This window comes from Lepidochelys kempii, chromosome 16 (assembly GCF_965140285.1).
Source record: "Lepidochelys kempii isolate rLepKem1 chromosome 16, rLepKem1.hap1, whole genome shotgun sequence".
NCBI lineage: Eukaryota > Metazoa > Chordata > Testudines > Cheloniidae > Lepidochelys > Lepidochelys kempii.
In genome coordinates, this window is record NC_136395.1 from 10,925,888 (window position 1) to 10,949,893 (window position 24,006).

Genomic DNA, 24,006 nt, shown 5'->3' on the forward strand with positions numbered 1-24,006 from the left:
CTGGACAATGAGTCTTCAATCACAGACACCATATTCCAGTTTTCCACAGAGGATCTGGCACTTCTGCCCGTGCGAGACCTGGCTGTGTTTCACAATGGAGATGTCTTACACCAGTTTGGATTCACTGTTGGACCAGTTTGCTTCAGCTGAACCCAGAAACAAAAATCCATTTTCCTTTTGAGGAACATATGACTGCAGAGGAGAAAGGAACTAAAAAAACCTTCCCGTTGCTGAACCTTTGGCTAGCTTTTGAAAGCTACCATTCCTATTTATAAGGTAATGTTTATAGCTGCATTATGCCATGGACTACACGGCCTTCTGGAGGAGGAGACTATTGTTTACAAAAGTAATTTTTCTATAAATATATATATATATATAAAAGGTGCTAATTTAATAATTGATGGGAAAATTGTCATTTAACTTCATCTCTTAAGGTCTGTTTAAAAGGCGATCCAAGCTTTCAGCTGGGACTAGGTTTTCTTCACCTTGTTCAGGTGCTCAAGTCCCTGGGTCCTTTCTCCGCTGCAGGAGCAGTGTGCATACAGCCACTGGATTGGCACAGGCAAGTGCCCAGGCCATGGTTGATTGGCACGATCTCCCGGAGCAAACAAGCAGCTGGAGCTGGTTGGGAATTTTTCCACACGCCTTTTTCATCCAATAATGATTTCTCAAAACCAGAACTTTCTGCAGGAAAGGAGATTTGACTTGAAAATGTCAATGGAAAAATTTTGGGATTTTTTTTGTTTCAAAACTATGTGGTTTCTAAATTTAAGCTGTTTAACAACGGTTGAAATCAAAGGTAGCACAATGAAACATTACTGGGTGATCTAAGCTGAATTTTTTTTTCTTTTTGGATTGTCAAGATTTTGACTTTGTCCCAATTCAGGGTAGGGAGGAATATTTTGACATCTCAAAAATTTCTGCAGAATGGGAGAACGGATTCCTGCCCAGCTCTAACTGCAAACTACCTCCCCGAGGTTCCATATACTACCAAGCTGCTGACCTTAAAGGGACTAATAGCACTTTGTCTTTCAAAGAAAATGCACCACTAGACTATTCATGCAGCCTCTTCACTGGGTCAGCCAGCAATGTGCTAATTAGCACTGCGTCCCCATGTGTGATTGTGAAATACTGCCATCAAACTCTATCAAGTGTGGATCATATTTAATGGCAGTTACATTACGATGCCCTCCTTAAATCATTACAAGAAGCAGCAACTGCTGCCAATTTTTCAGGGGTAGTTAGTGGAGAAAATTCACTGTGTAGAGAAAAGGGATGAAGTTTGTAGCAGGAGGCTCCTAGCCGTATGATAGAGAGATATTGTTTCATTAAGGGAGACATGCTGACGGACAAGAAGTGTCTTATCATAATCTGCTGCACAATGAACTGGTGCATCAGGAGGTGCTGCTGAGACTCAGACAGTTCACTCGGACGTGGGCATGTTTTCTAGCAGATGCTGCCAACCTTGAGGCAGAGCCCTATTTGCTGTCTTGGGACAGGATCGAGGTGCTGATCTGGATCAGCAGCAGTTACACAATTCAGCCACATTCCTAGAGTCCAATCTCTTCTAACACCAGGCTTGCTTTGCTCTTAAGAAGCAGAGTGAAAGATCACATTTAAAATGATGCTGGGTGTGTGGGCCAGCTTGCAGGAATTATCATCCCAGTGTGTTTTTTTGTGGGCTGATTGGGGGAGTGAGTGCAGCTTCACACCCGTAAGGATTGCTGTTGAGGCTTAGGACTGTCCACTGGCAGGTACAAGGGGAAGCTAAAGCTGTGTACTCAGTTAAATTCTGATTCCTAGTGTGAGGTCCTTTACTGTTTAAATCCATTGCTGGCAATGGATGCACCAAACTCAGCATTGACCAGGTGCTCTGGCTGCAGGGTTCACTGATCTCCTCTTATTTGTATAATTTGCATTTTTAGCCTGACCTCTACATGACATATGCTGGTCATTTTATATAAAAATGATGCATTTTATGAAACTAGCACCAGTTCTGTGTATGCAATACAAAGATTTGACTTAACCCTGCTGGTCTGCTTCTTGTTCTGCAATGAGAACTTAAAAACCCTCATTTTCCCACTCCATTATATGCCAAAGCGCAGTGGTCTGGTTTCACACAGCAGTACAAGCCCTTCCTTTGCAATGGGGAAGAGGAGCAGTAACCTGGCTGGGGCGCTGTCTGAGCTAAATGTTGTTTTAAACTAAATGTAGAGAAGAGTGCTTGACCACTGGGGCTGGGGAGTCACCAGTTTCCCACTTCACTCAACAGTGGAAATAACCAGAAAGGGAAACTGATGTGTTTACCAGCTGTCACCACAGGGCTTGTGGTACGTTTAAAACACAAGCACGTTCCCAGAAAGAAGGCTGTCCCATAGAAGAGTCCTAGTAAGGCAGGACTTGTCTTTTGCACAAACCCTAAACCAAAAGCAGTTGGCAACACATTATATTGAAAGGGCCCACATGAGGGATGTTTAATTTGCTGAGGCCAGTTCCTTTACAACATCACTTCTCCCTTGCGCTCCTGAAATTAGAGCCCAAGTCTGACTCCCATAAAGAACTGAAAGTAAAGTGCAGATTTCAGAGGCCCAGAGTGAGAGAAGACTGCTTCTCTCAGCCACCACCTAACCAAGTAGTGCCCTGCAATAAGAGGATGTAGAAAAGTTCTCAAATAGCCTTTAAACTACAGTACAAAAATGGAATTCTCAGGCCTCCCTTCCCCGAAGGGAAGAGTTTAGTGATAAAAACTTGTATAAAGGGCACCACAGAACTTCAATGGCAGTTTTCTCCTTCAGGCAAAAGTTTGATGCACTCTCTTCCTCCCACCTGTTAGTCAGTACCAGCTGCTAGCTAGAAAGGCACTATAGATCAGTTGTAACAATTTGCCAAGCCTAATGATTAGGTCTTCCAGCTGGCCAAGTACCCCCTTTCATACAGTTTTGGGTTCAAGTCCTAAAAGCCTGTAAAATTTCAATTAGGCTTTTAAAAAGCCACACAGGCCATTTAATCCCTACAGTTTAGTGAGCCTCTGACACTTGAATTTCTAGCTGAGGATTTCCTACCTGTAAAGTACCATAGAGACAGCAGAGCATAGCCCGTGAAAGTGACACGGATAGTGAAAGTTGTCTTAGCTTCTTTGGTACAAAATCCCAAACTCTTTGTTTGCAGTAAGATCAAGGAAAGGGCTACAGCTCTCACCTCAGAAACTCTTTCACTTGCACATTAACAAACCAACAGTGGGCAACAGCTTTCTATTTCACATTGGCCCTTAGCATCACTAACAAGTTTGGCACAAGCATTAAATAATATAGAGATGCTACTGTCATGACTCATTCGCACTCTGGCTAGCAGCTAAATGCCACCTTTCCCTTCCTCCAAATTACAAACATGAAAGTTCCTGAGGTTTTTGGCAACTGGGTTTCCAGCCTGCAAACTGTGACTCGTGTTCTGCAGTAAACAATAGGAGTGCAACACTTCTGCTTTTTCCATGCTGTTGGAGCAGCTTCCACAGGAGGGGTCAGGACATCTAGCTGCTGGCTGGCCACTCGCCTCCTGGATAGCAGGCGAAGAAACCTCAACTCATGCTTGGTCTGGAGCACTTGTCACCGTCCTGGTGTGGGGCTCAGTGGCTGCCTCGTGCAACTGACTTGCAGAAAAGGGCCGGGCTGTTTTTTCTAGAAATTTAGAACAGTTAAAAGGGTGAAGATTTTCAAAGGACAGACAGGAGCTGTTCAGGGTGGCTCTCATTCCAGTACCAGCCCTGGTGTGAACCCCTTTCCAAACACGTACAGCTCCTTGAAGGACAGAGGGGACCAGGGTGATCATCCTCTAGTCCGCCCACCTGCATAATCTGATTCTTGGGTCAAGGCTAATAGCTTTGAAGGGTCCTGTACAGCTCCAGACGCTCAGGGCAGGTTCAGCTAAATGTGAGTGAGTGGCATTGCACCTCCAGGCACCAGGTCACAACACCAGTGGTGCAAATCTGTCCCAGCCAGCCCCTCCCCCATTATCATGGTAGAGGGGTGGCTGGGCCAAATATGACCAGCGCTGTGACCCTGTGCAGAGCATGGCAATGCCCGCTGCAGGGTGAGTGGGGGTGGACTCTACACTGCACCACCCCCATCTCCCCAGGCAGGATCTGATACCCTCCCTGCCATCAACGTATTTACTTGGTTGCCGCAGGCCATCAACAAAGGTTGAAAATCACTGCACTAGACTCTCTCTTTCAGAAAGACATTTAATCTTGACTGAAAAAAAATCCACTATAACCCTTGTTCTAAAGGTGACCTGCCCTCACCGGTAAAGTTTACATTATTTCCCCCCATGAATTTGGTTCAGTTCTACTTCCAGACATTCTATCTTGGACTTACCAAGATCACGTCTATTATAATACTGCTAATTAACAAAACCCTCTCCCCCGAATTGAGGAAGAGCCCAAATCAATAATCCAGCAAACTGTCCCTGGCTGCAGTAACTGGGGAATCAGTTGGCTCCAAAGTACTTTTGCTCTTAATTCAATCTCCTCTTCCATTTCTCAACTCCCACTACGGGTTGGTTTCTCTTACCTTCACCTAGGAACATGGGTTTAGTGGCCAGAAGCACATCCACATTACAATGTTGGGCCAGTGCATCTAAAAGGACTTGCCCCTCCTTCTGGAAGAGGAAGACAAGGGGGATGACTATGTCACTAGTGCTTCCATCTCCCACCATCTGGAACAGAACCATCTTCTCACTGCAGCTGCCTTCAGCATTGTCTACAGAAAGGGAATAAGAGAGCCCATTTCAGGGTCAGAGCTGGGAGCATTCTCCTACTTCAACATACTGTCACACTCCATGCATTGTACTGAAGTGCTGGCTGCTTATGGGGCAGATTTGGTCTGACCCACAATTTTAGGCTGGTAGGACACTTGGAGGTCACTTGTTCTTACTTGTACTGACCAGGGGGGAGCAGGGCTCAGATGCTAAAGGTAACTGCAATTCCTGCCCCCATAAGCCACAAGCAGTAGGCACAAGCCTGCAGTATTTTTCTTTACATCAAAGGACAGGTACACATGGTACCTCGGTGAGCTTTTCCCCTCTAACCTCCATCGAGCAGGCAAGGGTTTTGCAATAAACAGACACTAAAGGTGCCCAATGCTCTTCTGGTGCAAGCCCCTGTTCCCAGCCCCAAGGACAAGCTTTTGCCCCCTAGAGAAGAGCTTTTGCTCCCAGCCATCTCCATGACCGCATCAGAATACCCAATGTCTCCCAGCCCCCTCCAACTCCTGCACTAGTGCTGTATGCACTTGAGAAGACCCAAAGACGGGGTAATAACAGTGCTCGAGACTCACCAATGAAAATCACCCCCGAAGCTCCTGCTTTCTGCAAGTTCCTGGCTTTGGCAGCAAACATGCATTCGCCTCTCTGGGCCAGAGCCACTTTCCCTTGCACTGCCTCCCGGTTGGTGATCGCTGCACAGGCCTGGTAAGGTTCACTCAGCACTAAGCTTCCTTTCACCTGCAGTGACACACACACAGATAAGCTCTTACAGCCAGGCCAGTCCTTCGGGCTCAGTGTTTGTAGCGCACCAAGCACAGTGAGGGCTGTAACCAGGGCTCACAGGCAATACAAATAATCTATAACAATGGGCTATTTCTGTACCAGTGAGGTTGTTCCAATTTCCTAGGGATACTGCGGCTCAGGAGTGGTGTGAGATGCACCAGTCAGCTTGCTGTGTAGGATCTCTACTTCATCCCTTTCATATAAGACAGAGGGTGCATTTACCACTGTAGAGGCAGCGAACAGCTGAAGTAAGGGGTGTATACACCTTGTACGGCATAGACAAGACCCCTAGGCTAGCTTCTCTCTCTGTGCAAACCCCCCTCCCCCATACCATCCTGCCAGTTCCCAAAACCATTTGCATCATGCATTGGGTTGTGGGCCTTGGCTTCTCCTCAGCACAAGTTCACAGAGACGAGCCCATGTTGCAGACCCTGTGGGCTATTAACATGGACCTAAAGAGCAATTACAGCTGCCCAGGACGATCCCCAATCTCTGCCTGCAGGCTTCACTCCTTGGAGCAGGAATGTTGCTTCATTTAAAAATAGATCAAACTTCTGGGCAGAATTTTTATTCACCTGATTTTTATTATTATTATTATTTTTTTTTTAATAAATCCATCCAATCCAGGAGCAGAAACAAGGCCAAGTGATTTGGTGACCAATCACATAGCACCAATAGTGAACACGCAAAGCAAACAATTTGGAAAATTATTCAGCGAATCTACCCCACATGCGGTCACAGAAAGCCAGGCTCAGCTGGGAAGCCGAGGGGGCTTTCGGTCACGCAGCTCTAAGGCCCAACAAGGAGAAGCAGGAATGGTTAAGACACAACCTGGCCCGGCTTTTAGCAGTGAAAGAGTCACCCACCCCGTGTTCCTGTTTGGTCAGGTCCATTCCAAACTGGGCTGGTCCAGCGGTGAGTACTATTCTCCCAAAAAAGGGGGGAGAAATAACTTGGACAGCCAGCGGGGAGATGCCTTGCTGCTCTCCTGCAGGTGGGTCGACCAGCTCGGTGATGAATTTCAGGCTGAAGAGCCCCAGGGGAGAAGCTTCTTGCTGCAGAGGGGGAAAGACAGCACTGTACGGGCTCTGGCAGGCTAGTCTCACAGAATAACCACGCTAGAGCCTTCAGCAGCACCAGGGGGCGCTCCATCCACCTTACAAATTACAGCATGGAGCCAGGGGAGGGGTGCCAGGGCAGGACTGTAGCGCAGCACAGAGAGGGGACTGTGCCACAGGCTCATTCTGACCCCGCTCCGGCTCAGCTCCCCCAGAATGGAGCAAACCCTCCTCACATATCCCCCAGGACCAGCAAGAGGTTTAATTAGCATATCTGTTAGAGATCCTTGGAGGAAAACAACACTACATGGCAGTGATGGACAAAGCATTTGGAAGGCTGATTTATGTGACCACCAAGAGAGCTGCAAAAACTTGGCCACTTGATAGAGTTTGGGCTTTAGACATTGCAAGGAAACAGGAGGATCCTTTAAAGCAGTTGTTTGAAAGACAGACTCAGCTGTTGGAGGTGATCTTGGGGCAGGGTCTCATTAACTGCCCTAGCAAGGGAGAGCCTCCAGCTGTTCACATACAGCTAGCAGTTCAGAGGAAATGGTTAGTCATGGAAGCAGCTCAGCTGCAGTTATCCCTACGAGCAAGCAATTACACAGGCAACTGGAGCTGGGAGGAATCATGCCAGGAATTCTCACACTGGCCTTCCAAAGTGACCAGCAGCAGGCAGAGCACGTCTGCCACACACGGCACACTGGGCGCTCACCTGGTGTCGGATGCCAGTCAGCTGCACGCTCCGGTCGCCCAGAGGGAGCAGGGTCAGTCCCATTCTCTTCAAGATCTCCAAGGGCTCCATCCTGGTATCACGGAGCGGGAACTCAATCCCCCTGAGGGAGACCAGGACCAGCCATCAGAGTCAAGGTGACAGCAACACAACCCGTCCCAGAACCATGCAAGCCCAGGGTCCAGCAGACAAAGATCTAACAAGATCCAACATCTGGAAGTTAAAGCTAGACAAATTCAAGCTGGAAATAGGGTGTCAATTTTTAAGGGTGAGTGGGATTAGCGAACAGACCCCATTACCAAGGGGTGTGGTGGATTCTCCATCACTGGCAATTTTTAAAACCAAGATCAGTTTTTTCTAAAAGACCTGCTCTAGTTCAAACGCAGCTATTGGACTTGAAGCAGGAATTCATGGCGAGAAGTCTTAGGTCAGACTAAATTATCACAGTGGTCCCTTCTGGCCCTGGAATTTATGACTCGACAAAAGCCCATGGGAGTTACACAGGGGTTGCCACGCACCTGAAGAGTGCCAGGCGCTCTGCTCCTGGTTGCAGCAGCTGCTTGTGGGCATCCCGGATGGTGCGGGTGAAGGTTGGGTTATTGGGGAAGAGAGTCTGCGTGCTGGGGCAAGAACGGGTAAAAATCTCCTCCTCTCCATGGCCCTTGTGAAACATCTGCAGTGAAAGAGACAGGGATCGATTTCTTCTCTCCTCTCGTGCAGCCCCTGCGTTTGTATGAACAACGGTCCAGCACTGACTTTATCCTCTAACACTCAGCAAGGGACCGGCAGAGCCGCTCAGCCACTCCAGTGACCACATCAAGGCCCATGGCTTGTCCCTTCTAGTTCTGAAAATCCATTAAAAACTCAATGTCAGATGAGCTCAGGCACGTGGAACTCACTGGTCAGTGAGTGTCGTGTGTCCCCGCATCCCACAGTGCCCCATTCACAGAGGATGAGAGTCTCTGGCAGTTTAGCTCAAGCTGTACAGATCCTCCTGGCTGTTACCTGTGGAGGGGCAGCATGGCCTAGCGTTATGGCACCAGACTGGGACTAAGGAAAACCTGGGTTCTATTCCCAACCCTGCCACTCGTTTGCTAGGTAACCTTGGGCAAGTCACTTCCCATTCCCAGGCCTCAGCTTCCTCCTCTTAGAGAGGGAGAATGATACTGATCTGCTGAGGAAGAGCACTAGATATGAAGAGCTCAGTGGTATTATCCCTCTGTGGGGTGCCACACATGCATTGGCAGGGGAGGGAAGCCCTGGCTGCACAAACACCAGCCCCCCCCCCCGATGTTTCATAGCAACACCGACCACGTTTTAAAAATAAAACTAGATACAGCAGTAAGCTGCCTAAGGGATTCAGAAACCCAACTCCTATTGGAAATTCTCTCTCTCTCAGGCTGGGACCCAACACAGCTGGTTTTAAACCTTGAAAAATTACCAGCCAAGTTGACCGCCTCCTCTGAAACCAGCCATGTGCCCTAGAAGTCACAGACGCAGTCATAAGCTGCTGTGAAGCTAAATACGCCCCGGCACCCTTAAGAAGCCTACAGCTGACGTACAGTCACGTTCCTGGGGCAGGGGGACCGGGCGGTGGAGAGCGACAGGGGCAGCAGGTGGGCCTCGGTGGTGAAGATGTAATCATCAATGTCTAGAGGCAGATCTCGCTTCTCTGTGAAAAGCAAGTAGAGGTACTTAAACATCTCGGCCAGGAAAAAGGAGTCCATCCTGCATGACAAACAGAGACAGGTGTGAGAGGCTGGGCCTGCTGAGAACGAGGCAGCAAGAATTGAAAGAGCCCGTAAAAATGTATTCACGTCCCTAAGAATCTCTGGGGAATCATGTCAATCCTCTTTGCTTTGCCCTGTCTTGAGATGGCTGGGAAAAGCAACCCCAGAGGTCTTCCCTCTACCTTCAAGACTCACATTGCTGCTGCGGAAATGCTACCTTGTCACTTCATACAGCAACCCCCCCAGGAGATGGTATTCCTACCTCCACTGCAGACAGAGAACACATAAAGGGACTAGATTGTCTTTCAATCCAACATGGCTCAGAACTGACCGAGGACTACTTCTCTCCAGAGAGATTCGGACCCGTTTGCTACCCTTGTCCCTCCCTTCTGTTGGCTTCCGTGCATCAGTCATTAGATTTAGACTGCGCAATCTTCAAGAGAAATGGCCACATCTTTATGTCAGTGAAGCACTGCATAAGCTCACACCTCTAGAAATTTCGCTTTCATTAAACTAGGGTGCCCCGTGGAATTGTATGAAGAGGAGGATGGAGGTTATGATCTTCAGATAAGTCTGAGACAGACTCCAGAAGATTAACCTGGTTTGGCCAAATTCAGTTCAGCACAGCTGCAGGGCAAGGCAGTTCTGTTCCAGCGTTGTACTCACTGGACAAGGCTTTAAACACTTCCTTCACAGGGTAGTGACATGGTCACTGTGAGAGCACAGCGGGACTCACACACACTGCACCATCCCCACACGCACCGCTCAAGTCGGTATTAATAACTAAGTGTTCCCTGACTAGCCAGGACAAGAGGGAAATCTCCCGATTTCCCACCACATCAGAGATCAATCAGAACAATAGCTATGAGACCAATAGGTTGTCCTGTGTTGGGTGGCTTTATTGCTGGTGATGGGGTTTATTGGTAGCATTCTAACTTACTTCAGTATAACGTATGTCGCTCAGGGGCGTGAGTACTCCACACTCCTGAGCGACAGAGCTCAGTGTAGACAGCATTATGCCGGCAGAAGAGCTTTCCCCCATCTGCTTAGAGCATCTTCACCAGACCCACTCCAGCAGTGCAGCTGTACGGGTTCAGCGCTTCTGGTGTCAACTAACCCGAAGGTTGTGTCTACACAGCAGCTGGCAGGTGTAATTCCCAGTGCGGGCAGACATACATGCGTAAGCCATGCGAGAGCTTGCACCAAAAAACAGCAGCGTGGGTGGCAGCTCAGGCTAGTATGTGCCCAGGGGGTCAGGCAGGATTTGTACCCTGATCTCGCTGCAATGTCTTTCCACTGTCAAGAAAAACTACCATCATCCCTCTCTACTTCTGGGGGGAAATGAAACCCAAGTGCATCAGGCTCCAGTCCTGCATCTGAACCCCTGTAGACAGCCCCCATGTCATTGGTGCGCAGGTGCAGGGACTCACCAAACAGCACTCACCCACACAGCTCCAATTAGCCGATCCCAAAGATATGGCCCATTGACCCAGGACCTCCCATACCAGACACCAGCTGCATGCCCATAATTCCCCATTGGCCCATCCCACTCCTGGTTAGCCCCACCCCATGCCCGTACAGTGCTCCCCTCTGCCCAGAAAGGAAGGGGGTTTACCTGTCCTCATGTCGGCCCGTCCGTACATCCTGCACCGCCGCAAAGCCGCAGGCCACCCGGGCATACTCGTTCAGGCTCTCTACAATGGACTTGCCCACCTGGAGGTAGTAGGGGTCTCGGGTAGCCTTGGAGAGAAAACAATTGCAATTCAGTATGCCACCAACTTGCTCTCTTCCAAGCACAGTGAAGTCCAAGGGAAACGGTGGCTCATTCACAGATAGATATGACAAGTCACTAGCCGCAGGTTCAATCCTGGATTGCCATCCCTTAGTGGAAGGGAGTGAAGAGATCCAAATCTCCACTCCCTGTGAAGAACACTCAGCCAGCTAAGGGATCTGACCAACTCTCACACCCCAGCCGCTTTAGAACAATAACTTCAAAAGTCAGCCTGGAATAAGAGCAAGTCACCAATCAGCCAGGAGCTGCCACCGCATGCTCTTCTCTCCTCCAGCTACAGCTTGCTCTGGGAGTGATGGCAGCCTCCGGCCTGATACTCCTTTGCTGCTTCTTTGGAGGAGTTAAACACATCCACTTTCAGCTTGTTGGTGTTTTCAGCCAAACGACGGGACGGGACTAACCTTGTACAGGAAGTAAGTACTCTCGGCAAACTCTGGCCGCAGAGGATGCTGGGCCCAGTACACGGCAAAGTCGGACGTGAACGCCTTTAACGAAGGGAGAGAGCAGACTAAGATACAAGCTGCCATTTTCACAACAGAGACACTGAGGGCTTGTCGACATGGAGACTTAGTGCGTGGCAAGCCACTACGTAAGTCTACAGCACACTAGCTTACCGGGCACTAAATGGCCATGTGGACCCTACTCCCACGCACAAAGAGTTCCCTAATACTCCCGCTTGAAAGCAAGACCCTTTAGTGCATGAACAATGCATGTTCAGACGCTGCCAACTGGGGGCCCGATGCAAATCCACTGGAGTCAGCGAGAGTTTTCAGGAAATGGCCCAACTTTATTATCATGCACATTGTGTATGGAGTTGTCACTTTGGATGGGCTATCACCAGCAGGAGAGTGAATTTGTGTGCGGGGGTGGAGGGTGAGAAAACCTGGATTTGTGCTGGAAATGGCCCACCTGATGATCACTTTAGATAAGCTATTACCAGCTGGACAATGGGGTGGGAGGAGGTATTTTTTCATATTCTCTGTGTATATATAAAGTCTGCTGCAGTTTCCACAGCATGCATCTGATGAAGTGAGCTGGAGCGGTCATAATCCCACCCCGGCACCCTCTGCTCGGTGTTGCAGTGATGGGGTCACTCAGCAGCAGAGAGGATACTGTGCCTGGTACACAGGGTGAGAACATGGGAGGCTGAAGGAGGGAGGGATTTTTCCCTCCATCACAGCTGCTGGGGGGCCGCGCCCAGAGACTGTGCCCAACAAGATAGCAGTGCAGTGACAAGGGGAAGCAGCTCGTTCACTCACCTCTGGGAGGAATTTGTGTTGCTTGGTGACCTGGTACAGCATCTCGTGCGTCTCAATGGCAGGCTTCAAATCCCCCCTCAGCACCTGGGGGCAGACAAAAACCCTTTAAAGGCCGTACAAGCGCTGAAAAGCAGAACCATCGGTTAATTTCAGGCAGTCCAATTGGGTGAAGGCACCTACCCCACTAAAGGACCCTGCCTAGCGCTCTTTTTACATCAACGCACCTTTCACAGTCCTGCACCTGAGCACAGCCCCATTCAAACCAACAGCTGGTGTTTATTTGTCAGAGCCCCACGCCACACGGCACTGCCGATCCCCTTCCGCCCAAGGCTGCTGCTGTACCTGGAGGCCAGGGAAGAAGGCCAAGAGGGAGTCCATCCAGCTCCGGATACTGACTGTGGGATTGTGCATATGGACGTTGAGCAGGAGGGGAGGCTGGCTGATGTATTTCATTATGGCCACGTAATGCTAGAAAGAGATGGACACAAACTCTGTTATCCAACCAGCAGGGAAGAGCTCTCTGTAACCCAGTAAGACGGCAGAGGGCAGCAGAGTAGGGAGGGCTTAGAAAGATCTTACAATTCAATAGGAAGGCTCCTCTGTGGAGAACTTGGGAATCTGGGACCATCTCTGACAACGTGCCTAAATAGGTCAGTCACAGGACACTGTGGGCATGTCTTGTCCACGCTCACACAACTCAAACCATCGAGCAGGGCTGGTTCCAGCTCAGTCTGAAGAAACATTCGCCTAGTGGCCAACAGCCAAGCACTGATCATTTCTGCCACCAAGTCCTTATGAGCAAGCGGAAGAGCATTTGCTGGCATCACCTACACTAACTGAGGAGAGGCTCCGAATGCTGCACAAGTCTCCCCATCACCTCTCTCATAAAGGACACTGAGCTCTGCATCCTGTCAATGAAACGGGGGCTCCCTGGCACTTGCTGGAAAGAAAGCAGCAACGTGTTTGTGGCAGCAGAGCGATGCACCTCCCCCCAGCGCTGGCCACAAGTTCCTACCCGAGCGCAGATGAGCGAGGAGGTGCCGGAGTGGCCTGCCAGCTCCTGACCACCTGCTGCATGCCTGGCATGCTGCCACTGGCTGCTAAGCAGAAGCCATCAGCAGTCGCTCCTGTGAAAGGAAACGGATGCAGACAGACTGCGCAGCAGAGGGTCTTTCATTGGCAGGTCAAGCTGGCCTTGCACCTTCAAAATGGATTCTCAGATGGAAGAGGGGTTAGGGGAGCAATGGGCTATCTACCCCGTTCCTCCAGAGGGGAACGGAAAGGAGAGACCACTACCCTGTGTACTCACAGCGTTGAACCTCTCCAGGTAGGTGTCGTCCCCCAGGAGGATATACGCCTTCATTAGGTATTCGTAGTAAGAGTCTATCCCGGCTCCGACGCCGCTGTCTAGGGAAAAATCACAGGCAGGGAAGCATGGGAGCCTTACCCAGAAGAGGCATCCAAGAAGAGAAGAATGTTGCAGCCTCCTTTGCCCCGTGTGTCTTAGCACCGCCCCTTGGGGGTCTACGCCGTACTGACAACCTCACATCTCCCCACCAGCGCTGGCCAAACCGTCAGCAAGGCCGATCGCCGGCTACGTCCCGGCACTGACGTCGAAGAAGAGGAGGAGCATTCTTCCCCTTTCCAGGGCGGCGCAGGGCGAGTGGCACCCACCTTCGGCACGCTCCCAAACTCAGCTCTGCCCAGGGCCAGCTGGGACAGTGCCTCAGCAGGGAGCTGCAGGCTGGCAGGGGGGCACTGGCTCTGGGACTGCCAGCGGGTTATTCTGGTTCCCCACCATCCACAAAAAGGTGGTGGAAGGCCATTCCAAAGCACTCTGGCACAACTCAAGCCCTGCCACTGCACCAAAGTGCACAGGAGACTGCGGTACCAGCCGACACATCTCTGCCCCGAGGCAGCCGCGTGACACTGGGTGTCCCTTCAGGCCCCCAGCTCCGAGCCTTGGAGTCACTTACCCCTCCGGACCCAGTCCCCATTATGAATATTGATGACCGTCCCCACCAGGTCGTTCCCTTTCTGGCGCTTCTCCCAGAGAACATCCAGCGCTCTCCGAGCAGTGTCCTGAGAACAGAGAGAGGAATGAACGTACACAACACAGTCTTTCACCCTCCCCTCTACCCAGGAACATGCAGGAGTTGTTCCTATGCCATTCCTTACACTTATTAAAAAGACCCACCCTACAGAGCGAGGGGACAGCATTGGGGACCAGGCCCTACAATAGGGCTCAGGAGCTTTGGGCTCTGCCATTAACTGTAAGCTTTGACACTTCTGGCTTTGCCTCAGTTTCCCCACCTGTAAAATGGGGGTGATAACACTTCTCAAGCCCATGGGGATAAATCCAGCCCTGTATTCCACGCACTCAGGTTCCACTCAAAAGCAGAGACATAAAATAGAATCATCTCCCCCTTCACGCCCAGATTGTTCCCCTCCTCCCACCCCGCCCCGGTTTGTTCCTACTGCTTAGCCAAAGCAACGTCCATTTCGCTAAATCCTGCACAGTGCTCTGGGGTGGCATGTAGAGCGCTCACTGATGGGGGGAGCACAGCACAGACCAACTCTATGCTGGGCTGCCTGCCTGGATGTTTTACATCTCCCAGCTGCCCGCAGTACCAACCAGCGCCAGGCAAGGGACTCCATTTACAGCCATCCCTCAGATTCCAGCAGGGCAGCGGGAGGGTGAGCAGATGTCCTGATATTATCGGAACCATCCCAATATTGGGGGCTTTGTTTTATATAGGCTACCAATTACGACTTCCCCCAGCTCCCAATTTTTCACACTTGTTATGTGGTCACCTAGGTCAGGGTTATGCGGGACTGCTCACTTGCCCACCCTCCACCCCCATTTAGCCTGTAGATGAGGATGGAACTGGGATTCTGCCGACATGTGAGTGGATGGGCAGCATGAGGTCTCCATTAGGCTGAATGCACATGGCACGGGGCCTGTGGATTCCCAGTGGCCGTGCGACATAGGGGCTAGCGGAGAGCAAGGGGACGGATAAGCAGCAGCTGGAGGGCTTGACAGAGCGTGTCTGGCTCCTGGCATTGAAGGGCTTTGCCCCATCTCTGTGCAAGTACAAGTGAATCAGTGCAGACCACGGAGAGGCACTGTGAAATGAAGGGCCCCCCACATTCTGGGCTAGCTAACCCAAGGGACTCCACCAGGTCTGCACAGAGGATCTCCTCAGGCAGGAACGAGTCACAGCCGTGTGCTTTTCCCTCGAGCTTCCAAACCACTTACTTCGAAAACAGTCTCTTGTGTCAGGCGACTGAGGGCAGCAAACTCCAAAATCATGGTGCCCGCGCAGGCCGTGCAGGTGTCCAGCTCGGTGCCTGTCCGGGAGTTCGGACTCAGGACCCCATACTTTAGGTTCACCTGGATGGACAGACGCTGCCTCAGTTTCACTGGGTGTTTTCCCTCATACTTGTCACATGCAGCAATGAGGTTATTCTACTTCGGTGCAGCACTCTGTCCTGCAATGCTTTACAAAGCATCTGCCAAAATGCAGCCACCTCTGGGGTGGAGGGTAGGAATCAGCTGGCATGCAGCACATTGCATCACAGCAAGGAAAGGGGTATTCTGGCCAAGAACTTGGGCCACACATGCCTTATTGTCAAGGAGATCAGGAAACCTTTATCACCCACACAGGGCAGGAAGGATTATAAACAGCCATCTGGAAGTGCCCCTCTCCCCCCCATAAGCTGCATGGAATCTGTTCTACCTCCTGCAGCAGGACGCAGTGGTCCCTATAGCTGCAAGGAACTTGGGTGCCTCAGATGTGAAGCAACAGCCAGGGCAATGCAGAGCCACCTTAAGAGAGAGCTTTGAACCCCCTTCAGTCACTCAGATGTGCTGGGATTATGGGGCTATTATGCCAAGAAGGGTCAGCCCCACCCCTGCCCACACCGCCCTCCTGGGCGTCTGAGTCAGAGAAATGGCTTGTCAAGGTGGGTAGCACTCAGCGGGAGGCTCTGGGGAAGCACACAGCCCGCTGGGACCCACATGTGGCTCCTGACCCCGCAGACCTTATTGATGCTCTGTTGTGTCTGCCCACGCCAGTTCACACAAAGCTTCCCCTCGTCCCGGCTCAGATCTGCCATTCCCTTACCCTGGGGTACGGCAGCCCGCTGGTGGTGTTGAAAGCAGGCAAGAGACGATACCCTAAATCCCGGGCCAGGTGCAGGAGCTCGTCCTTGTACCACTGCAGCCGCTCACCTTGTGCCTTCAACATGTCGGCCATGATGTGACCCCCCAGCAGGCCCCTGCAGGACAGAGGGGGAGGAGGGGACAATGCAGAGCGGGGTCAGGCTGCTCAGAGGGACTCTGCAAGTTGAGATCCCAGATGGCCCATTTCAGGAGCTTGGCGCTCACTTTCCTCTGCTGGGATGAGGAGACGCTAGACCAGCTGGGCCCCTCTGCACCCGCCACGCAAGGCCCAGGGGGTGCTGTCCCCACTCTCCACCCCCATTGAATCCAGTGTTCACACAGCAAGCAGCTTTCCCCCTCTTCTCCAGAGCCACTTCTGCACCCTCACACACCACCCAGATCCACTGCACCAAAGAGCCGCGCTGCAGTGCATCCAACAGAGCCCAGGCTCACCGGGTGGGCAGCACATGCCTGGGCAGTGAGCTGAAGGGGACAGATGAGTGGGGTGGGGGGGGTGCACAGCCTTGGGAGTGCAAGACACTGGCTCAGTGCTCTAAAGGACTGCACAAAAGGGGCCCTGCCTGCCAGCGCCCAGGGCTCCTGCCCCCGCCTGGGGCTCACCCCAGCACACGAATGTTGGTTTCAAAGACAGAGACCACCACGTCGTTGTCCAGCCGCACGTCCAGGACCACCTTCCGCACAGCGTCCTCAAACTCATCCAGCTTGTTAAGGACCTGGCAGCAAGAGCCATGGGAGAGAAGAGATTCGGGTCAGTGACATGGGACCCTCTCCACTGCCCTTGTGAGGTGTGTACAGCCCCTAGCACACTGCTGGGTACTAAATAAATGAGTCACAACAGCAATTCACTGATTGGTCACATTCCAGCTCGGCGTCACCTACTCGGACACGCCGTTTCAGGGAAAGCTGGACCTTCCCATAACCCAGCAGATCCTGGTAATTTTGGTGTACACCACCCCGCCCCAGGGTCCACCTCCCAGATCCCTGGGAGGCAGGGCAGTGCTGTTTGGGGAAATGAGACACAGAAAGGCTTGTCCATGCTCACACAGGCAGTCTGTGGAGGAGCAGAGAATTGAACCCACGTCTGCCAAGTCCCAAGCTAGCACCCTAACTACTAGGCCATCCTCCCCCTCAGATTTGCTTCTTGGCTCACTATCTCAATGTGGGCACCTCAGGTCCACATTGCCAACAGGAGCAGGAGCAGGGACTAAACAAGCATACGAGGGGTCCCTGGGCTGCCAACTCATGATTTCACTGTGAGTCTCCCAATATTTGCCATTTGTTATTTTGTTTTGTTTTTTTTAAAAAAGCCTCCGATCCCAAATTCAAGTGATTATATCAGAATCTCAGCGTCTTTTAGAGAAGAGAGTTCCCAGCCGTCAGAGAGAACAGCTTCAACCCGTGGCTTGAGTGCACACTACAGGTTTAAAACCCAGAACGCAAAGAATAAGAACCCACACTTTATACTAGAGTGCTTTTAAAAATCCCCTGATTTCATGGGACCTGACTCATGATTTTCGAATGCTCGGGGCGGGCAATACCAGTGGGTGCATTGTGGGAGGGGCAGCACAGCCAGAAGGACACTGCGGGCTCTGGAAAAGCATGGCCAAGAAGGGAGGATGACTGCAAGCTCTTTGGGACAGAAACTGTGTTTCTGGTCTGTGTTCGTACAGCACCTAGCACAATGGGGCCCTCACCCATGACCAAGGTGACTAGGACCTACCACAATACAAACACACACACACAAATAGGAATAGATTAAGGTAGCTAAATAAAGCCAGGATCGTGGAATAGACGACAGGATAAGGAAATACACAGGATATAATGAAGGGAAAAAGAAGCTGAAGATAGACAGAAGCAGAGAAAGGAAAGCATGCCCTGAATTGATCTCTACTGCATCAATCAACATAGAATCTAGGCCGCAGAAAGGGGCTCTGGGAAAGAAAATTAACTGAAGATGGGAACATGTTTTGAATGAACGAGCATTAATTTTTCTGTTCATCACTAGGGGGAAGAATGCAAAGAGTAAGATGCATTAACAGAGAAGGAAAAGAGGAGGATACGAGACACTAATAAATTATGGAGACGAACAGGGGGAGGGGAAAATCAGGGAATCTAGGCTGTAGCACCTAGAAGTCTCAGCTGAGATCAGGGCCCCATCGTGCAAGGCATCAGACATATTAAGAGACAGTCCTTGTTCCAAAGAGCATAACAAAGAGTATGTCCAGGAAGGTCATTTTTCATTTTGATTATATTCTCTTTTGTAAGCAAGAAGCAATCATGCTAAAATGTGAGCTTTCCTGGCTTTAACTGCATTGCTTTCAAACACATACTGTCTGCTTTTATCTCCACGGAATACATAAAGCACAAACACTAAACCCTGTACACAACACAACACTACTGTTTATCCCCATTGTGCAGTGGTGGAAGCTAGGGTCAAGTGACTTGTCCAAGGTTAGACAGTCAGTAGCAAAACTGGTAAGAGAACCCAGGAGTTCTGAACAGACCTGCATGAGGGTTTGCTGATCCAGTGGTTCTGGCTTTCATTACAATCCCGAAATTTGGGGCAGGTTTGGCTCCAGAGTTCCACAGCCTTTCGGCAAGCGTAAGCCAAGACCTGGTCTGAGAAGAAACCCAAGCAAAGCTTGGGAGTGGGTTCAGCAGTGATTCACCTGCAATGGCTGGGTTTGTTTAGCACTCAGATGAGCTATGTCTGGGGTGGTGGAGGGAGGTCGTGTGGACTGGGATAGAGAGAAAAATCAAAAGTCTGCATGAACTCCCTGGGCCAAATCTGTTTTGTGCACTAACACTTGACAATGCTCCAGCCACTAGACAATACTTCCTCCTGTGTCCTATTGAAAACAAGTCTCCCCACTCTAACCACCACTGAAGATGCCCCAAGAAACTCCTGATCCTAGGTATATTTTAATTGCACTTTGACCCCAAGCTTGCCCATCAAGAATGTGAGAGAAGCCCTACAGCTTTAAGGTCAATTCTTAGCTTGAAAAGAAGCAAAAACAGCAGAGGGAAACGTACAGTCCAATACACAAGAATGAAATGGAAACCCCTCTGTGCCAGGAACTCAATCTTGCTGTTGACAGATACCAATGCCTGTAAATGCAGACACCACTGAAATCCAGCTCAACAGATCTAAACCTGCCAAATCCCCAATAAACTGGTCTGAGAAGCAGATTGCTGACTTACCACAAGCGTATCCAAAGTGTCAATTAGAGTGAGGGAAAACCTACAGATTTAAATGAAAAACAAAAACAAAAAAAACACATTTTAAATTCTGATGAAAATTAGGTCTTAGAAAGTGAATTGGACCAGTTAGCTGAAAACACATTAACAAGGGGCAGATTTTCTGACCTTGACACTTGCAAAAAAATGCACTTGTACAATTTGTGCCATTATTCACGCAATTATTGTAACTGTGCACACAAATGGACACAACCATCTGTGCATGCCACTTGCAAGGGCAAAAGCAATCTTTGCACTTGCAAATTAGATGTATAAATATTCATCTAGAGAGTCTCCTGAAAATCTGACCCATGATATTCTAGCTAGAGTAGGTCAACATTTTTATTCAACTTTTATTTTTTTCCCTTTTGATTGAAATGATGTGGGGGGTTTTTGGTTTTTTCCCCCACCCAAAACACAAATCTCTGCAGTAAGTATCCATTTGCAACAACTTTTTTCAGGTTTTCACTGAAAAACCAAAAGTGTCAGCCAAACCTGAAACATTTTTGATTGCTGAAAATGTGTATTTTTGTTATTGTTTTTTTTTGATAAACAATATTGTGCAGAAAAAAATTCCTCAGAATTTTCTGCAAGAACAAAAACTGTTTCCTGACCAGTTTCATTCTGTCCCTCCTTGGTCATGAGGGGGAGAAACAATGCACTTTAATGGTGGAGACTGACATTACAAATAGCACCTCCACTTCCTCTCTTAAGGATCCTTCCAGCAGAAGATCTGAAAGTATTTCTCAAACACTAATGAATTCAGCCTCAAAGCTCCCACGACATGGAGTAAATATCACCATCATTTTACATGTAGGGAAACTGAGGCAGTGCTGTGACGTGATCAGCTCTTGGTGACACATCACAGCAAGCCCAAGTGTCTGAGCTGGGAATAGAAGCCCAGATTCCCAGTCTGCTGTCCTAACCACTAGGCTACTTTGTAATACATATAACCAGAAAAGCCACAAAGGAATCAGAGGACACTTGCAGCCAACAGGTGCTCCGCAGGCTGTAGTGTGAGAGGAGGAAGAACCCATCTTGCACACTCACTTGCCAAGGGCGTCGTCAACATCCCCACGACTCGGCTCCATCCCGCGCACTCGGCCCCGACAACTCAAAGGCATTAGCTCATCTGCAGGATACGCGTGTTTCTGTACAAGGGGAAATACCACAAGTGCTCAGTCGCTAACTGTTGACTTGGAAAGTCTCTAAAGACTGTAAAGTGGGCCGCTTTTGAAGTAAACTAGGCCCTTTGCCATTCCCGCTGCAGAAGAAATGCCTCTTGTATTAGGCTGCTTGTTCCTTGCTCTACAGTTATGCACATGCCTTATCAACCTCTATCCAGGACACGGGAAGCAATGCAAACAGCTGCTTAGATCTGTGCGGCACTCATCCAGATCCTACATTAGAGGAGGGCTAATACTTTGCCAATATAAAGCACCTAGCAGAGGCTGTCGAGGGCTTTGCAAACGTTCACTGAAATCCTGGAGCTCCTACTCAGACAAAACTTTCAACAGCAGTCGGATTTTGCCTAAGTTAGGAGCGAATGAAAACCAGGGGTGAGGATTTCAGTATTTAGGTCTTTAGTTATGATTAGCCCCATTTTACAGAATGCGGAGTGACACACAGCTAGCTCATCAGTGGCAGAGCTAGGAATAGCATGCAGATCACCTAATTCATGCTGACTGCTACACTATGCAATCTCCATAAGAAAATGTAATATATATATATATATATATATATATATCTCCAAGCAATTCTCACAGTCAAGACAGTTACCTTAAATTCTAAGACATTTAGGTGAGGGGACATTCGGAATTCTGGACAAAATTAGCCTAGCCTCGCCAGCCACAGAAGCTCACTATGTGAGCAAGAGTTACCCTTTGTTCTCATGGACAGCCGCCTACTATCTGCTATCCCTACTCTAAGCACAAGGGATTAAGATGAGGAAGGTTTCCCTGCTCCATTTGCAAGTTTCCTAGGGTTGGGTGGATTCCAGCCAGCACCTGAAAGTTGTCCATGTAGGAATTTCTTTGGTGGAGCTTTAGACCTGGTCTACACCTAAAACATAGGTTGACCTAGTTATGCCACTCAGGGGTGTGATAAGTCACACCCTGAGAGACGTAGTTAAGCTAACCTAAGCCACAACATAGACACTGTTAGGTTGGTCGATGGAAGAATTCTTCTATCAACCTAGCTTCTGCCTCTTGGGGGGCTGGATTTACGACCGTGACAAGAGAAACCCTGCCACTGGTGTAGCAAGTGTCTATACTACAGCGCTGCAGATGCAACGCTTGTAACGTAGGCATACCCTTAGCGTTCATTGAAAGAACGGAAGGGGGGGTAGGGAATTTCTCATAAAGAAGGCAGCTCTCTTTTTGCCAACTGTGACCCTCTGAAGGTTAGAATGGAAACAGAAAAGACCAGATAGTGTGTGGCCATGGTATGGCGCTTGGCGGATACAAGCAGCTTTCCAGCCTCCTTTATACCCATACAAGAGCCCAGGGAATGGAAGACAGGGTCTGGTCCTTCCTGCCATGCATACACCACTCCAAAAGAGGAGGGAAAGGTCTTTGCCCCCCAAACTCCTCCATACCATCCTAATAGAGACACAGCCCCTCCCAACTCTACCCCGGGGTTGGGGCAGCTCAGCATCACTCCCTAGCTTGGCCATAGCCTAGCCCCAAGAGGAGAGTAAATTCAGGGGAGTTGGGGTGTGAGTGGCTGCTGCACCTGGGCTGCTTCCCCCATGTTTCTGTTTTAAAAAGGGTATTTTTGGTCATACTGCGAGACTCTTGTATTTTTTTTCTGCAGTTGTAGACCACCCCAAGCTACCGGACACGCTGGAGGGAGGGAAAGCTTCTGGGTAAGTAGTGTTAGAAGAATAGACAGGACCTTAGACTCAGAGTTTTGTCCAGAGACATGTGAGCAAGAACGATATAAAACTACTAGTTACCATGTAGCTGCCGTACGCGTGGTCAAACATCTCCACGACCTGGTCCCTGGAAAGGCAACAGCAGAGAGACAAAGGGAAGCTCGGCTAGCACAGAACTGCTGACCACTGCCATTGGGCAGTCCCACTGATCAAGAATTCTGTGACTTCCGTTTCAAAGCAGATGAAACGACAACAATCCAGCCTCAATCGCTGGCCTGTATCTAGAGCATTTTATTAAGTCAGTGCTCAATTACTGGTCCCCTTTCTTTTCAACCATCGTCATTACGGTAAATTGTGTACTGAGCCGAGAAGGTGCCCACTCTCCATAGGGGAATCTAAACTGGGCAGACAATGCGTTCAGCGCACAAGATGTTCCAGCGTACCCTAGAGAGATCTTTTGGTTCACATGGACATGTCTTCATTTTTACCAACGGCACCCTACAAAGCTCATTCCTTACTCCTAGACAATTGGGGGTGGGGGGGGTGCTGCTGGGAGCAGGGAGGGGATTAGAGTTTTTAAGTTGTTTGTCTTCCTGGTGCTGGGTTATAGGAAATGGCTCTGCTCCACTCAGGCTCATTAAGGATGTATTTTCAAGTTAGGTCAAGCGTTCCTAGAGCGCACGCACTGGTGCGAATCGATTGCGACTCTACGCCCTTTGTGTCGGGGGCTGTCTCTCATTACGGACCTACACAGCGCCTTGCACACCAGAACCCCCATCCTTGACTGGCACCTCCCTGCGCTACCATGAGCTTAAGTCATCCTTCTTCAGCGGGAAACTTGTACGATAACCACCTGGACCTCCCGCCTATCCCCTGCGTCCTGACACAATTTTCACCCGTGGGTGGAGGAAACCAAACTTCCCCCACCAGCACTTGTGTGGCTGGACGTTTGCCGACAGGAGGGGGGGTGGGATCCAGCTTTCGTGTTATTTGGGGCGGGAGGGCAGAGGAGAGACAAGCTGCTTCGCGCAGCTACCGGCACCGGGGAGCCCCCCTGGGTGGGAGCTTTTCACACCTGCCCCCAAACCCCACCAGTTACAGCAGCCGGGGCTAAACGAACCCAACCGGACCAGCCCCGCAGCGAGCCCCGGGCAGGGGGTGGGGGCGCTGCCTGCCCCCCGGGAGGGGGATTCCCGGGTCCTGGCTGGGGCGGCCCTGAATCCCGGGGGGGGGGGGGGGGGAGAGAGACCGCCCCGGGGCTGCTCTCACCTGAGCTGGCTCCTCTCCGCCGCCCCCAGGGCCGCCGCCCCCGCGGCGAGGGGCGCCCACAGCAGGGCCGCCAGCAGGCCCAGGGGGGTCCCTGGCGCCCGGCCGCCGCCCATGGTCGCCTCCGCCCCGGGCTAGCAGGAGCCGGCGCCCCGGCGACAGCGGGCCCCGCGCCCGGCCATGCCGCGCCCCGGCCCCGGCCCCGGCCCGCGGGCTGGTTACCGGGTGACGCCGCCCGCCCGCCCGGCCGGGCCCTGCCCCCCGCGCCGCCGGGCCCGCGGCTCCGCCATGGCGCCCGCCCCGCAGCCCGGCTGAGGCCGCGCCCGCCG

General features: G+C 50.7%; 2 protein-coding genes across 3 annotated transcripts in view; one reads left to right on the forward strand and one right to left on the reverse strand.

Annotated features, from left to right (window-relative positions):
* LOC140899299 (uncharacterized) overlaps positions 1–2,026 on the forward strand; it is a 259,724-nt gene extending 257,698 nt beyond the window's left edge. The window contains exon 68 of the mRNA XM_073314570.2: positions 1–2,026. Coding sequence (XP_073170671.2) covers positions 1–150 — 150 coding nt within the window. The 3' untranslated portion in view covers positions 151–2,026.
* LOC140899301 (ER degradation-enhancing alpha-mannosidase-like protein 3) lies at positions 1,148–23,988 on the reverse strand. 2 transcript variants are annotated; one of them, XM_073314572.2, is made up of 20 exons: positions 23,681–23,985; positions 22,493–22,538; positions 20,587–20,687; positions 19,501–19,540; positions 16,900–17,012; positions 16,241–16,394; positions 15,373–15,507; positions 14,090–14,195; positions 13,423–13,520; positions 12,456–12,581; positions 12,114–12,197; positions 11,256–11,339; positions 10,678–10,802; positions 8,895–9,060; positions 7,851–8,005; positions 7,315–7,435; positions 6,408–6,596; positions 5,331–5,496; positions 4,566–4,754; positions 1,148–3,674 (listed from the first exon to the last, which is right to left on the reverse strand). In XM_073314572.2, the coding sequence occupies exons 1-20, from the start codon at positions 23,791–23,793 to the stop codon at positions 3,580–3,582; spliced, it is 2,406 nt and encodes an 801-aa protein (XP_073170673.1). In that variant the 5' UTR covers positions 23,794–23,985; the 3' UTR covers positions 1,148–3,579. The 2 variants fall into 2 exon arrangements, 1 of the variants encoding a protein (XP_073170673.1); XR_012155268.2 differs by lacking the exons at positions 1,148–3,674; positions 4,566–4,754 and adding an exon at positions 5,641–5,734 and having other exon boundaries at positions 5,412–5,496; positions 23,681–23,988.
* Between the last annotated feature and the right edge of the window lie 18 nt (positions 23,989–24,006).